We start from the raw sequence: 15,660 nt of genomic DNA on the forward strand, positions 1-15,660 counted from the left end.
ATCAATTCCTACTGATGCACATTTAACACAAACAAGGATCATGATGGGGGAACTTTGCAGCATTCTAGTGTTTAGAGTTATGGCCAATAAACCCCATTTTAGCAGATTTTGTACTAAACACCTTTTGTGCAATGTTAATGTTACCAGTATTTATTTAACTTAGAATCACTTTGATAGCAGAATGTAAAAAATTTGTTTTCATGTGATTGTAAGTGAATTCAGGCTCCACTGGGTTAAAACAGTAAAGGAAGAACAGTCAGAATTTTTTTTAATAATTCCGATTAAGAAGATTTGTGACTCAGTGCGAAGAGTGGTCATAGTTTGATTCACCCTCTGCAACATGATGATTTTATTATCTATATATCAATGTGTGTGTGTTCTGATAAGTGATTTTGAGTCATTGTGTAAAGGCGCTTTCATTGGCCATTATGTGTAAGAAATGCTGTATAAATTGAAAACATCTAAGGAATGTAAAAGAAAAAAACTGTATTTAGTATTTAATACATAACAGGATTGTGTTTTCTTGACCACACTGAATTTTTAATGACCTTCACAAACTTTTTAAAGTTCTGTCAGTTTTCCACTTGGTTAAAATAAGCAGATTTATGAAGTGAGAGAACACAATAGGGGGTGGGAACAGTTTACAGGCTGACTCACAAAGGCAGAGAAAAAGCAGCAAAACCAAAATCCACCCAAACTGGAGGAGAAATAAAAAAATAAAAAAAAAAGATTATGAAATGTTTGTGTGATGATGAGGTGGACAGCGTGGACGTAAACTTTCTACTCACTGGTGGCAGCTGTGCCACTCCCAGGAGTAGCGTGGCCTGCTGGGGAGGAAGTCAGCTGTGCCTTGGTTCTTGACTTTCTGAGGAAACCTCAGCAGCACTCTGGTGTCGTAGTCTCTCGCTCGATAGGCTGAGCTGCAGGCACAGAGCAAAGAAAACAGATGTGATTGAAGGGACAGAAAATACCTTCTTATGTAGACGGTGACATCACCACTGATGTTTTCCCTGCTTCATCTCTTCCTCAGAGTGGAGCAGACTCTCAGGGTCCAAACTGAAACCAAGTCTGCCAAGGTGTGTGTGAATGCGTGGGTGTGTGTGTGCGTGTAAATGCAGGGTGGAAAAAATCCTTCAGAGGCGCTCGGTTGTTTGGGTTAGTCCACGATAATGTGTTTACCATTCAGGCTTTCTCTCTGAGGACAGGCTATGATTAAACTTTTACAGAAATCCACCAACTCCACCTCCTTTCTCCACCATCAGCTGCAGGAATCACTTAATTTTAACTCATCTCATCGCTTCAGCTGAGCAGTCCTTCCTTACAAACACTTAGGTGGTTGTTATGGCTCAGAGCTCCCTGATTCACACTCAGACAAGGCAGCAACTCCCACTCTTACTTTTTCTTTTCTCTCCTCATACACGAATCTCAATACCTTGACAAACAGTTTTCCTCAGCTGCACATCTCAGATTGTACATTGGTGCTCTTTGGACATAAGCAGAGGCTTGAATGTAGTATGGATCTGGCACAAGATCAGGAAGACCTACAACACAATATGAAAATAGATTGAAATTATTGATCAATAACATAGATCAAGTTGATAGTGGGTTAATGTCAGCTTGAAAAATGAAAAAAATAAAATAAAATAAAAATTGAGGGTGCTACACTTTTGTCCTTAATATTTCTTACGTTTTAAATCTTAATATATTGGTAATAAATGCTATCTAAACATTTAGATTATAGTGACAGTGAAACTTTTGGTTCAGTCATTCGAAATATTTGTTGTTTAGCACGGAATGCCTGATATGTTTATATTGGCTGTAATGTGAATAATTATATTTAACTTTAGTGACAGCTAAGAATTAGCATAAAATTTGTGGTTGAAAACGTCTCTGTGTTGTAACTAGCTTAGCGACAACGCTAAAGTAAAACTTGTAAGATGAGCTTCTAAACTTTGAGCCACTTTCTTACTTCCGTTTTCTAGGAGATTTTTAATAAGCCACTTAAGTTTTCATCCAGCTTTAACTTGATATGCTTTAGCTTGAAATAAAGATATTATTAGCAAGCTTCACTATTAGCTTGCTAATAATGAAGCTTAGCAAGTGAAGCTTGCTAATACCTTGGAACAACACATCTTAGCTGTAGTTGTCAGGGGGAAAAAAATTTACATTTCATATGATCAATTTTTAAAATTTGCACAAAGTTTTTAAGTAATTTAGTGACAGTGCCAACTTTAAAGTCAGACCTTAGCTGAGCTTTTCAACCCTGTAGCTGTTGTTGCCAATGAATGCCACAACTTAACTGTGGTTGACATGGACAAAAAAAATTACCTTCCACCTTCTTGTAAAAGTTTCTACCCAGCCTGTTGGTGTAATGCTAATGCTAAAGCCAAAGTCTATAGCAAGCTGAGTTTCATTACCCCAAAGTAGTATTTACCAACGAACTGTCTACATTTATATAAATGCCATTTTGTCAGAATATAGCTAAAGTCATTACCAATGAACAGCACATATTAACTCTGGTGGGAAAAAAAGTTTCCACCGACCATGTTAGAATTCTTTCCCCCCACAAATGTTTATGTCCAGATCGAAAACAATTTTTGGGATTTTTTTCTTTGTTTGATCTGAAGACAAAGCAGATTCGTATATTAGCCATTCTTGTAAATAATTGAGAGGGAAAACTTAATGGAATTGGCTGCATTTTATCTGTTAATTAGTACATAGTTTATACATAAACAAATCTACTAAAATAAATTTATTTGCTGGACTCATTTCATTGGTCAAATTGGTTTTTTTTTCAGTGAATAAAGGTGGAGACACTTTTGATGAACAGATGCTGTGCTGACGGTCATTACAAAACACCCCTTTCTGCCAAGCACCGACACATTTATTCATGCGTGAAGAGCGCCTTCCTCATTCTTACCATACTGATGATACCTTGTACCATATCCGGGTCTTGACCTCGGTCTTGGTCTCTCGTAAACATCATAATGATTGTAATATGGGTTGTCAAAGTCGATGGACTTGTAAGGATCGTACGGATCATCACCGACCATCATGTCACTGGCTCTGGATAGAGGCGGGCTGACACTGACATCCTGGGTGTCGTTGACAGTGCGGTTCCCCTGCGCCCCGGTGCTCCCTGCGGGTCGTTCCCGGTGAAGATGCTCCCGATGTTCTTGCCCTCTCACAAGCGTAAGGAGGCTGCGGGGCGGCTGCTGCTGCTGCTGCTGCTGCTGCTGCGGCTGACTCCGGGCTTCCTGATGTCTCACGTCCGCATCCCTGATGATGGTGACAGGTCGCGCCTGCTCTTGTTCCTGCGCTGCGCCCCTGCGCTTCGGCGGCACGTACTCCGAGCCTTGGCTTAAAAGGCTGAAAACCTTTCCGTTGTGAGACCACTGCAGCGTCTGCCGAAAAGCACCTCTTTGGTCATTTCTTGGTTGAGCTCCCGGGTTTCTCTGGGAGCTAGCAATTTGCAGGAGCACAACAAATAAACAGAAGCATGCGTAAAAAGTGCTAAATACGCCAAACACGCGCCTTCCCATTATAAATTTAAGGAAATCTGTCAAATATGGAAAGAATGCTATTATGAGGACCAAATATCCTAAATTTGAGCAGCAGTCTTCATGTCTCAGTCTAAAGGACGTTCAAAGAGCAGAGAAAGTGAAAAGCTAAATTTTAGTGTTTCCTTGTGATCTCATATTGCTTTTCTGCAGCCTGGACATGCATAAGATGATGATGATTATAAGGAGGAGGAGTTCAGCATTTGGAGGAGTTTAGGATCTTGTTATACAAGTCTGCTGCTGCTCATGTAACGACAGTGACGTGTGATCATTACCAACCAAAATTGCACAATCTGATTTTTTATAGGATGCCAACTGAGCGTTGGTAACAAGCAGTGAAACAGAAAAGAGTGGAATCGAGGCTAATATTACTGCGCCCTGCGAACTTTTTTTAAAATTTTTATTTACCAATTTTGTTTTTTTACAACTATAGACTCGTAGTATATTGAAATTGTCAGTGACAGAGCAACACAAAATAGTGCATGACTGCGTGGAAGGGAAAGGCTGCATGGCTTTCATTTTCTTACAAACAAACAGCGCTCAATATGGGTAGTTGCAAAGAGGCAACTACTTAGGGCCCCGAGCAAAAGGGGACCCCTGAGGACGGAGGTGTTGATCTCAGTGGATAATACAGTGAAACTAATGAAAACAGATCAACAAAGCGCGTCATACAGTCTCACAAGTCGATTCCTCTGAAAGAACCCCTAATAGAGAGGTTCCTCCTCCACGGCATTCCTGAAGTGACGAAATGCAACAATAAGAAACACTGAGCCCACCCAAATGACTGGCGTATTCGCGGTACCCCTTTAAGTGAAAGTGGGCCCCGTACAGCTCATTCGCTGTGAAACAAGTGCCGACAGACACCAAACAAATAGCGGGACACCTTTAAAAAATATGAAAAGCACATACGTCTGGATTTTCAAAAAGACTACGAAAAAATAAAAAACGAAAACGAGACAGTGAAAGAGACAGATATACTCTCAAGTAAAACCGACTCAATTTAACACAAACATTAACTACTAAATGTGTGGCAGGTTTCAATATCGCTATGATAAATTCACATAAATCTAAAAGCTATTTTGACTTAGAAAACATGGAAGAAATTATGGAAATATTATGAAACATAAATTACATATACAACCATATAAACTTGTCACAAATGATAGATAATAAAGAGCAGCCTATATTAAGTGATATGCTTTGCAGCAGCGATGGGGAAAGGCTCCCCTCAGCCCGCAAACTGGAGAATGTGCCGCTAATCACCGCAGCTCCATCATACGTTTGGGCAATTAGTTTATTTTTCAGTCTAAACGACCGGAGCTTTTCTTTCAGGAGCTTTTCAAATCCCTCTGCGGACCTGCAGGAAAAAAAAGCCAGCGATCTCTCCACTGTACCTGAGCACAGTGACACGCTGGCTGCACCGCAACAAAAGACACTTCTAAAATGTCAAAGTTTTTTGTTGATAAACCTCTAAAATGCAATCAAGCAGCTCTTTTTTCGGTGTGCCCTCAGAGGTCTATTTAGCCACCTGTGTATTTGACTGGTGAGCTGACTGGCTAAAAAAAGAAAACTGATTTACCAGAAAAAGAAACACACCCGAGTGTCGCTGAATGGGCCCATTCAACGACGAGGAAGAGTCACAGCAGCATAGGTAAAAAACAAACAACAACAACAACAACAACAAAACAATTATATATGGAGGGGGGTGGAAATCTCATCTTGCACAGGAAACAAACGTGTATGCCTATTTTCACTTCTGGTAAACAATCGAAAGGAGAACGTAATGCTAAAATGGATTTAGTTTTCTACATCAAAAGGCAACTGAGGATAAAACAGGAAAGGTCACATCACCTGTTAGGGAGTATTTCAGATATTTAAGAAAAAAAAACCTCTAATCAATAACTAGCAATATTGACTGACATGAAATGCTTATTCTGATAAGTTTCTCAGCCATATGTCCAGACCTATATGCTTTAATTAAATTACAGAATATCACATAACCACTTCATTGGTGATTGTTGTCGTTTCCTTCCTAGCAGCACAGTCAACATTTGTTTTATTTTCTAATTTTAAAATGTTTTTTTGTTATAGCAGTTGGATATTATTTTCACAGCACTTTAAATCTTAACAGTTGGGATTTCTTGTATAAACTGTGACTGATAATGAGTCAGCTAGTCAGAATTGGTAGGAAGGTAGGTGGAGATAAACACAGGGCAATTTCAGACAAAAACCTGCTAGAGGCTGCAAAATACTAGAAACTCGGGCGAAAGTTTAAATTATTCCCAATTGAGGTTGTAGCAAGACAAAATCTGAAAAGCTAAGAGGGTAGGAAACTTCTTGCTAGGCGCTGAACGTTATTTATTTTCAAGAATGAGTCTTGATACATCTGCCTTTTATATGGTGCAGCAACACTCCTCCTCAGAAACATAACCTGAGCTTTCCAATATTTCCAGAAACCCATCTCCCACAAACCCACTGTCCTCTAGAGCCTCTTCTTCATCAGTGCTTTCCTGACGACGTGGAATCCACACTGACTAACAATCTTCTACAAAGTCATAATTAGTCATTTCTCGGTGAAAGGGAAGGGAAAAAGGGGAGTCTGCAGATATCTCAGCCTCTGCTTGTTGGCAGACTACTGACCCACATCTCGTCCCCTGATGAATTAGACTCATTTGCTGTTGGCAGGTCTGATCCCAGCCTTCCTGGTATAACTCCAGATGCGTAATGCATAGGTTGGGAAACTTCATCCAAGGTTTTCATTTTACTGTGTGCAGGAAACCAGGGCATTTTTTTCTAGCATCTGCAGCGTGGACCACACCATGGTTGCTGCTAAACCACAGCAACTTGTCATGTGGATTTCACAGCTTCTCACAACAAAATGCTACTTTAAAGGGGAAAAAAACTAAATTATGTTTGTCCAAAATACCACTACTAGAGGGTAAATTTAGTATGCTTTACATTTTAAACAAAAGATAGCTTATAGTTTCATAATTGGTTTTAAATCTTGATGTGATTTTTTTTCAGAAGGGAACAGAAAAGGAAACATTTAACCACTAAAGTCTTCACTGTGTGAAAGTTGGGCAGTGAATAATGTACAGTGTTTATATCAAGGAGACAGGATGTTTTACCTCATCAGGGCGCTGCAAGCCTTTCCTTCCCCAAAAATGATCATAAACACTGGCTTAGACAAGTGTTTATGGTGGAGTGTACAGTATATATATATATATATATATATACACACACACAGTATACTGCAAAGATAAAGGATTATTTTTACTTTCATTCTTAAAAATTGTCTTGATAAACAGTTTAGGTTTTCTGCAACTCCTTCCTAACTCTTTCAAGTTAGGATCTGAATAATGTGGATGCATATTCAGATCCTAACTTGATGGTTTTCAGAAAAAAAATAATAAAATAAAGTTGTGCATGGAAATTATTCAGGGATAAAAACTTAAGGAGTTGTATAAGCAGTGTTTTGCTCTGCCAAGTAGTTCTTTTTATCAATATTCAAAAATGATTGACTTAAAACAAGGTCATATGTACTGCTGTAAGTTTCTCTTAAGTTAATTTTGTCTTATTTAAAGTGTGCTTAGAACCTAGACAAAAATACTTGGTTGTGTTTTTGCAGTGTACAAATACGCCTGTATCCCAGATCGTTTCTGTAAGTGTTACTAAAATTAGGTCAGTTTCAGACATTTGCACAAGCTTTTGCTCAGGACTGCACAAGTTTAATCACTTTCCCCCCCTGTAATTGTATCTATGTGCTGAGAGTAGCTCCTTGATTCTACCATTTAGGCCTTAATGTTCTTCAATTATAGAAATATGACGAAATCATAATAGCAGCAGTTAAGCATTTTTAGTTTATTTCAGACATTCTCTGCTAACTTTTACACCTGGAAGTCACCCAGCAGCAGCTGAATCATTATTAACACTCTGAGGTAACAGAGGAGCTGCGAGGTGTTAAAGGCTTTGCTCAAGGGCGCCTGACTGAGGGAGGGGCAGTCTCTGCGTTTAGTTTTTTTTTTTTTTTTTTACTTCATACTTTCATATCATTCTCCTCTTTTTCTTTAATTTTAGTTTTGCAGAGTATTTTATCTGAACTCCAACGTGTTTGACTAGAAGAACGTAGTCCCTCTGTGGCAGATGAAAGGCAAAAACTAAGCAAACTAAAACAAACTACCTTGTAATCTGTGCCCTGTACAGATTTTCTGCATGGGACAAGCATTTAAATCATTCTGTAAATTACAGTTAAGGCAGTTGTATTGTTCTTGGAGGACACACCGTACCGCTGTCACATGACGTTCCTTCTCTTGCTTGTGTAAACAATGAGGACAAATCAGAGCCATAGAGCTCCAAGAACAAATCCTCCCTGAATACTGCGGTGAAGTTCAGAATGCAAATTCTAGATGCTGAAAGATAAGGACGAAACCTAATGGTTTAAAGTTTCACACTTATTTAAGGAAAGCAATAACTTTAAGGATCAAGAAAGAAACAAACAAGTAAAGAAGAATTTGTATCCTCATAAAAAATTATCTATCCAGTCCCAGAAACCCCACCAGCACAAAAAAACCATCTGCTCTTTCGCAAATGTTTCCTGTTTTGTCACACAGTTCTTCTGCTCACAGTTTTATATTTTTCCAGCGTATAACTCCACAGGATGCTTCTTTGTTTTGGCTGGCATGCAGTTATACTTCAGCTTTGAGGATGACTGACATGGCTCGACTCTGCATACCAAAAGTTCCTCCAGAGACTGAAAAACATGTGCTTCATGATCAAATCCGTCCTCTTCCCCAAGACTCCAGACGGACAGAACCAGCTGTTCTGGGTCATTCACTTGTTTTGTGAGTAATTCATTGAACTTTTTCCATGTCAGAGCCCCTTCTTTAACTCTCACTTTGTGCCCTTCACTATTCGCTCACAAGATTCAGACACATCTGTAAGGGATTAGCACAATTCTTCAGACCACGTCGCTGGAATTCATTCCCGTTCCTGACTCTTTGGGCACGGGAACGAGCCTTAAGGAATTTGAATAAATCGGAGATGAGGGAAAAGAAGGAAAAGCTGTGACTGTGCTGAAGACACGTGAGAAAGGAAGAGAAATCTTCACCGTGTATTTGAGCTAAATTTATTGTAAAACCAAAGTGTAAGCTGTTGAAGTCATTACTGAGTCAGCATACACCTATGTTACCCTGGAAAACCATTCCTGCTTCTTGAACTTTTTGTTTTACAACTTTTGTAAAACCTTAAGCTTTAGTGTTTGTTATTAGGGCTTTATGTGTCGGACTAAAACATAGTCTGCGGTGTACATTAGCATTTAGCCCTCTTTAATCTCAGTGTCCTTCAGAATTACTAAATAGCAGTGTATATTGGATTGTCAGGTTCAAAGCTGTTATTTAAAGATTTCAGAGGTTTGTTAGTGGTAATTAGTGAACAGCAGCATGTCGAAGAGCAAGGAGCACAGCAGGCGGGGCGAAGAAAACAGCCAGGAGGCCAATGGGGAGCCACACAGATCCAGAGATCAGGTAAGGAAATCTGCATGGAAACTGTTTGTCATGTGCTTCACAAATCTACCCTTGATGGAAGAGTAGCAAGCAAATAGCTATTGCTGAAGGAAAACCATAAACAGTCACATCTGCAATTCAAGGAAGTGGTTTCGATTCTGGTCTTCTTTCGTCTCCCTGCTCCAACAGCAGAGTCAAACCAGCGCATTACCTCCTCAGCCATTTGCTGCTGCAGAAGCCTGGCAATCATCCATTTATCTAAGCCAGATGTTAACATCTACTTCAGATACACAGTGAACATGTGGAAGAAGATGCTTAGGTTAGTTAATGTCAAATTAGCTCTTTCCAACCTGCATGCAAAGCCAACAAAGCCGTCACCTTGAACACCCCATCTCCACCTAAAACATGGTGGTGGCAGCATCATGCTATGTGGATGGTAGTGGATTGAACGAAATCATCTAAGAAAATCTGTTTGAGGATTAAACAGACTACAGAATAGAGGTTCACATTCGCTTTCCAGCAGGATAGAGAATTATCTAAATGTACATTTAAATCCATATTTAGATTATGGGTGTCTAATTCCAGTCCTAGAGGGTTGAAGTCCTGCCAGTCTTAAATGTGGCTCTGCTTCTACAATCCTGAACCAAATAATTAAATCAACAGAAGGGGCTCTCTGGAAATTCAGTGCACTCTGAGGTGGAAAATTAGCCGTTTGATTCAGATCCTGTTCACCATGACCAAAGCCTAGTCAAAGTCCAGAACTAAATCCAATTAAGATTGGAATTGTAAGACAAAAATTAAGGTTTTGCTTCTCGCTTCAGCTGAGCCCAGAAGACCTTGCTCAAACTTCAGTAGCTCTTTGAAAATGTATACCTTCTGCGTTTTTTTTTTGCAATGTTTTATCAATTTCAGCACATATAGGTTAAGCCCCCTTTGAAGTGAAACAGGACCACACACAGCCCTGAAACATCCGTGGCCCCTTCAGCTTCCTCTGATCTGCTTTACATGTGTTTCAAGCTTCGGTCTCAACATTCTGCTTCCTCTCTAACTCTGACCAGATTTACACTCCAGCACTTCCTCCCAGTAGCTAATTTCTCCTCTCTCCATTCACATAAAGTTCAGCTGGAGCTCTATGACAAAAGCAGACAATCTAAATACTTTCTTGTGTGCTATGAATAACAGGTATCCATTACTGCAGACAAGCTGGGGGTTGAATAACACATAGACACACATACACTGTCTGGTGGACTACGTGGCAAACTGCATGCTTTCTTCAACCAAAAAGCTGTAGGCGGAGCACTTAATCATGACGCAGCCCAGCGAACTTTACATTGTGGGGTTATTCTTCCTCCTGTTGATCCCACATCCACAAAGAAGCAGGCACAGGCCCAGTTAATAACATATTCATAACAATAATAACAGTAAACGGCTAGTATAATTAATTCTGCTAAACATAAAAACTCTGAGTCTATGTTTAAATTCAGATTATCCATAATTAATTGTGGTTGGTATTCTGGAGTTATTTGCCTCTTGGGCAAAAAAAAAAAATAAATAAATAATAATAATAATAATTGGCTTTTGTTCTACATATTAATTAGACACAAATTGACTTTAGAGACTATCTGGATAAAATTCAGATTTGTCTTTTTCGGCTTTTAGAATCCATAAACTCTTTAGGAATCAAATACCTTACAATCCCATCAAAACCTAGACTATGAACACACGTATCGCAATTTTTAAAACAGATTTTCATGTCAAAATCAGATTAGCTTCTTGTTCAATAACACCCATTACTCCCAGGGAGAAAGACTTTGCCTTCACCTCTCTCTTGTGTAACTTTTGCATGTTTAAGCCCATGTCCACCTCTGTTTATACTGAACACACGACTGTCTTCTTCTCTTTGCAAACACATGCAGTCCAGGCAGTCTGGAAAATTAAAATTCACCCAGTTGCCAAATCTGGCTTCTAAAGAAATTGGTCAGCTGAAGACAAAAGAAAGCATCACATTAGGTAATTTTTTTCTTCAGCTTATAAATAAAAGCGAGCATTTTGAAGCAATGCAAGCCTATTTTTCCATTTATTAATCTTTTCTTTTCTATTATATAATGTAGGTTGAAGGATTCATTGTGTAACTGAAGTTTTTGAACATCAGTGAGGAGTTCAGTGATATTTTAAAATGTGGCAGAGGAACATTGGCTCCCTCTGTTGGTCACACTCTGATAACTTTGACTCCCACTTGAAAATAATTTCTTGCTGCAAATTAAAGCACCGGACCAATCAGAACGAATGAAATCGAAAAAGAGAAGATTATCCTATAAAGTATAACATATAAATAAAAAGAGTACTTCAGCTGAAGTATAAAGTAATGACATTATTTCTTCTCTTTTTTTAACTTTGGTTCAAATAGTCACAATTTAAATTTGTATACTTTACCTTGTATTGGTACTGTGTGTCAAACATATATTTTAAATTTTTCACTTTAATATTTTTTAATACAATAATTTCACATTGACAAAAGAGCTGTATTTCTGAGGGAGAATGCAATTCAATATAAGACTACAGAATTGCAGTAAAACAAAAAAAATATTAGCAGACAAAGCATAAAATATAACATTTTTAAGCTACCATGATTTGTATAGCATAGTCATAACTTAATACTGGTTAATCCAGTCAAAACTGACTCAGTGCTGATTTTTGTTTTAATGGACTATAAGCTATAACAGAGTTAAACAGATTCATTCAATAAAAACCCATGCTTATTTAGCTAAAACAAACAAAAATGTCTTATTTTTACAGTAAATGAGGATACAGTTGTATGGTGTGTCTTTGGTGAACCGATGTGAACAGAGGCTGGAGGACCTTTGGGGCTGTGTGCCTGCACTGGATCACAGGGGAAATAAAAAAATGTGTCAGAAAGTTGAAAAAATGAAATGAGCAAAGTATTGTTTGCACATAATAATCAAAATTCCTATCGCCTCATAAAGTAACTAAATCTGAGCTGGGAAAAAATATACAAACTACTACAGAATCAACCACCTCATTGCTTAAAGGTTCTTCCACAGGATCCTGGAGGTCGACAAGGTCCAAGGGGTCATGGAGATCCTGTGAGTCCTGATTGTTCAGTTCATCTGTCTCAGCTGGTTTCTGTTTATGAAAAGGAAATAAATATCAAACATCTTTGGGTCTTAAACTATCCCAGCATTCTTTTGACAAAAAAATTAAATGATTTCAGCAATAAAGGTTACACTGACCTCTCCATCTTACAATCCTTAGTCATGGGTTAAAAATCCAATGAGCGTGGCAACCTTTATTAGCCCCAAACTGAGTAACTTTTTTATGTAATTTAGTGTGAAATTAAGCTGTTGCAATAAAAGATGGAATATATTTTGATGTTTTCTCTACATGTTTTCAAAAAAATGTCCATTAATGTGCAAGGCAGTCAACTTTTAACATTTTCAGCTCCTTCGACTTTTAAAAATATAAGTTTTTACTTTAAAAATAAATTATCATTAAAAAAAAACTCATACAAAACAGTGATCGCTCAATTGCTTTATTGAATGCAATATTCAACATTAAATGTAAAACAACAAAGTTGCAGTAAAACAAAAATATGATCAGATAAATCATAACACAATACTCGAAGGTAAAATATTTAATGCAAAACATGTTCATAAATTAATATTGGTTGATCCCATCAAAATTATCCTAATGTTGATTTTCTTTTTTGTAAAATAGACGCAGTTGTAACAGAGTCAAACACATTTGTTCAATTAAAACCCATTGGTATGAAGCCTAAAACTAACAAAATGCCTTATTATTACAATAAAGAGTAAAATGAGGATACAGTGGTATGGTGTGTTTTTATCTAGTCATCTGCTACTGCGAATGACTGTCGTAAACAAATTTAAAAGCCCACAAGTCACTGGTGTTTTCTAATGGGAGGTTCATCCTGGAAAGAAAGTGTTTCTGTCCCATAGAGAAGAACAAATGTCCTGAGACGAAGACGTTGACGGCCAGCTTGACAATTTCCTTTGTAATCCCAGCTTTCTGCTCCGATGGAAGAAGTGCAGAGTGAATGACTGAGGAATATAAACAGGTGTGTCTGAGTTCTGTGTTGGCTTGTTTTGTTTCTTTATGATGGAAACAAATGAGTCTCTCTGGGTATAGGCCGTCATCCCAGAACTGATGTTTGAATATTGGTGATCCTAGAGGGCATCTGGCGCTGAATGGTCTTACTGGATCTGAGGAGAAACATACATTTTGTCAAAATGCTGAGAAGATGAAATGAGTAGAGTATTGCTTGCACATAATAATCAAAATTCATAAAGCAACCAAATCTGAGTTATGATAAAAAAATATATATATAAATGAACTGCTGTCTTTATGAATTTATTATTCAGAATCAACTACCTCATTGGTCTCAAGTTCCAGTGGATCTTGTGGATCCACAGGGTCCAGAGGATCCTGAAGGTCGGAAGGGTCCACAGGATCTACGGGATCCTGGAGATCCAGTGGGTCCTGCGGGTCCAGATTGTTCAGTTCATCTGTCTGGGTTGGGTTCTGTTTGTCAACAAGAAATAAACACCACACTAAGTGTTTGGATTTCAAAAGATCACATTATTCCTTTGACAATATGCAACATTATTTCAGTAATAAAGGTGAGACTGACCTCTCCGTCACTGGACCTCAAACAATCCTCAGGAAATCCTGAATCATCAAACATAATAAATTGTTATACACATGATTTTTAGGGGTAGGAGTTTATAAGTTCTCACTTCTTCCTACCCCATTTTGAGCATGATATGTTAACTGAAACAAAAAAATCTGTATTTTCTCTTCTTTCTTATGCACTTCTTGTTACTGTGCACTATTTTATTTTATATTTGTATCATGTTCGAATAAAATTTCATTTCATTTCATTTCATTTCATTTCATTTCCAAAAAGCACATTACATTGTGTAAAACTGTGCTTCGATTGGTCCCTTGTATGAAAAAGTTCTCACCGAAGCCACAGGGTCTTTCCCTCCATGGTGAAAGATTCAGGCGAGGCAGAGTGTAGCACGGCACCAGACGGTTCCTATTTGAGATGACGCTGAAAGCGTCACTGGGCACAGACGTGATGCCGGTGTTGTCACAGATGACTCTGGAGAGTGTAACAGCGAACAGAGCCTGCCTCTGCTGTGGCTTGAAAACACCGGGGTTCTGGTACCACAGCCTGAAAAATTACAGAACTTTGGTAAATTATTCCATTCAAATCTACGATTTGCTTTTGAGAAAAGAAATCAAACAATCCTACTCTGCTTTACTGACCTGTCACCCCCACGGATTTTCTGGAACTGAGTTCCAATGAGGCAGGCGAACAGAGGACCCACGCGGCCGCCAGGCACAAATGGCTCTGCGACTCCTCCAAGCCACACGTCGATGTTTTCGGGGGTCCCGTAGAGCTCCAGCAGCTTCTGAGCCAGGGTGGGATTCCTCAAAACCTGAGCCAGCTCTGCCTGGTTACTAGGCTGGGACAGACCACAGAACCTGCGCCAGGCGTTGTAGCCTGAAGTGATAGAAATCATGAGGATAAGAAAGTGAGAAAACAAGAAATGTTTGTCCAATTAGGGCAGCATTTTCATTCTATTTGTAGCATCCAATTTTATTTAGACTTTAATGTTTAATAACTTCCTGTTATTAATTTTTCAACACCTGTAAATACAACAATAGGTCATCAGCGTAGCATATGATGATGTCTTTTAGGCTAGTCTGCGATTTATTACTTGACATTGTATCTGAGGTTTGCTGGTGATCATTAGGACTTAGATCAGTTGTCTCAAACTGCATTCCTCGAGAGTCAGAGTCCTGCATCTTTTTGATGTTTCTCTTCTCCTCCACACTTGAATTAAAGGTCCATAGAGCTCCAAAGAGCTGTGCTGATCAGCTAATACCGGAGCCAGGTGTACTGAAGCAGACAGATATACAAGGTGCAGGACTCCTGCAACTTGAGGATGGGAGTTTGAGACTACTGACTTGGGTCTTTGAGGTTTGGGTCAGAGATCATGTTCAGATTCCCAACTGCAGGGTGGAATAAGTAAATCACGTACCAGGCAGGCCATGATCACGACCCCTCTGCATGTTCAGAGCACCCAGGTCCAGAGCCAGGTGCTGGATGAATTCAAACAACCTCTCTCTCAGAGCATCCACCAGCATGTTGTCCTGAGTGCCCAGTTTAGCAGGGCGACCTAGCAGACCACGCAGCACAGGGTCGACTCCACCTGGAGAGTGAGAGCAAAGGAAATGAGGGCTTCGTCCTAAAACACAATGACAAGATGGCTGCAGTTATTTCTGTGGGGCATACCTTCGAAGATGACTCTCCAGGGGGTGAAGAAAGCCTTGAACAGGGGGACACTGGGGAACTGAGGGTGCTCTCTGTAGTTTGGATCCAGTCTGAACAAAGCTGGCTGGATGGCCAGGTGAGCGAAACGGTAAGCAGCTGTCGCAAACACATTGGCGATGCTAGGGTCAACATTGGAGTTGTAGCCTGGGTAACGTCCAATATGTCTGCGCATTGCATCAGGACCCAAAATGTGAGGAAGATAATCCCTGAAGACAAA

The 15,660-nt window shown here is 39.2% G+C and overlaps 2 protein-coding genes across 2 annotated transcripts in view; both read right to left on the bottom strand.

Annotated features, from left to right (window-relative positions):
- Positions 1–134: 134 nt before the first annotated feature.
- On the bottom strand, positions 135–3,749 carry loxa (lysyl oxidase a). Its single transcript, XM_015051384.1, has 3 exons — positions 2,921–3,749; positions 1,433–1,541; positions 135–920 (listed from the first exon to the last, which is right to left on the bottom strand). Exons 1-3 carry the CDS (start codon positions 3,540–3,542, stop codon positions 785–787), a joined length of 867 nt encoding a protein of 288 aa, XP_014906870.1. The 5' UTR covers positions 3,543–3,749; the 3' UTR covers positions 135–784.
- Positions 3,750–12,595: 8,846 nt separating this feature from the next.
- The window catches only part of mpx (myeloid-specific peroxidase), a 9,224-nt gene continuing 6,159 nt past the window's right edge, over positions 12,596–15,660 (bottom strand). Inside the window, exons 13-16 of the mRNA XM_015051413.1 lie at positions 14,065–14,276; positions 13,731–13,768; positions 13,472–13,621; positions 12,596–13,302 (exon numbers count right to left, since the gene is read on the bottom strand). Coding sequence (XP_014906899.1) covers positions 13,294–13,302; positions 13,472–13,621; positions 13,731–13,768; positions 14,065–14,276 — 409 coding nt within the window. The 3' untranslated portion in view covers positions 12,596–13,293. The remainder of the gene's footprint in view (positions 13,303–13,471; positions 13,622–13,730; positions 13,769–14,064; positions 14,277–15,660) is intronic.

The sequence above is a fragment of the Poecilia latipinna genome, unplaced genomic scaffold, assembly GCF_001443285.1.
Source record: "Poecilia latipinna isolate Pla-1442-1.1 unplaced genomic scaffold, P_latipinna-1.0 Scaffold1043, whole genome shotgun sequence".
Classification (NCBI taxonomy): domain Eukaryota; kingdom Metazoa; phylum Chordata; class Actinopteri; order Cyprinodontiformes; family Poeciliidae; genus Poecilia; species Poecilia latipinna.

What these genes read in the sequence shown, in the direction of transcription:
- loxa (XM_015051384.1), bottom strand. Translation starts at nt 3,542, where the DNA reads ATGGGAAGGCGCGTGTTTGGCGTATTTAGCACTTTTTACGCATGCTTC. An exon ending in TACAAGGTATCATCAGTATG is followed by an intron (nt 1,542 to 2,920) that starts GTAAGAATGAGG and finishes ATTGTGTTGTAG; the next exon opens with GTCTTCCTGATCTTGTGCCA. An exon ending in GAGGAAAACTGTTTGTCAAG is followed by an intron (nt 921 to 1,432) that starts GTATTGAGATTC and finishes CTGTGCCTGCAG; the next exon opens with CTCAGCCTATCGAGCGAGAG.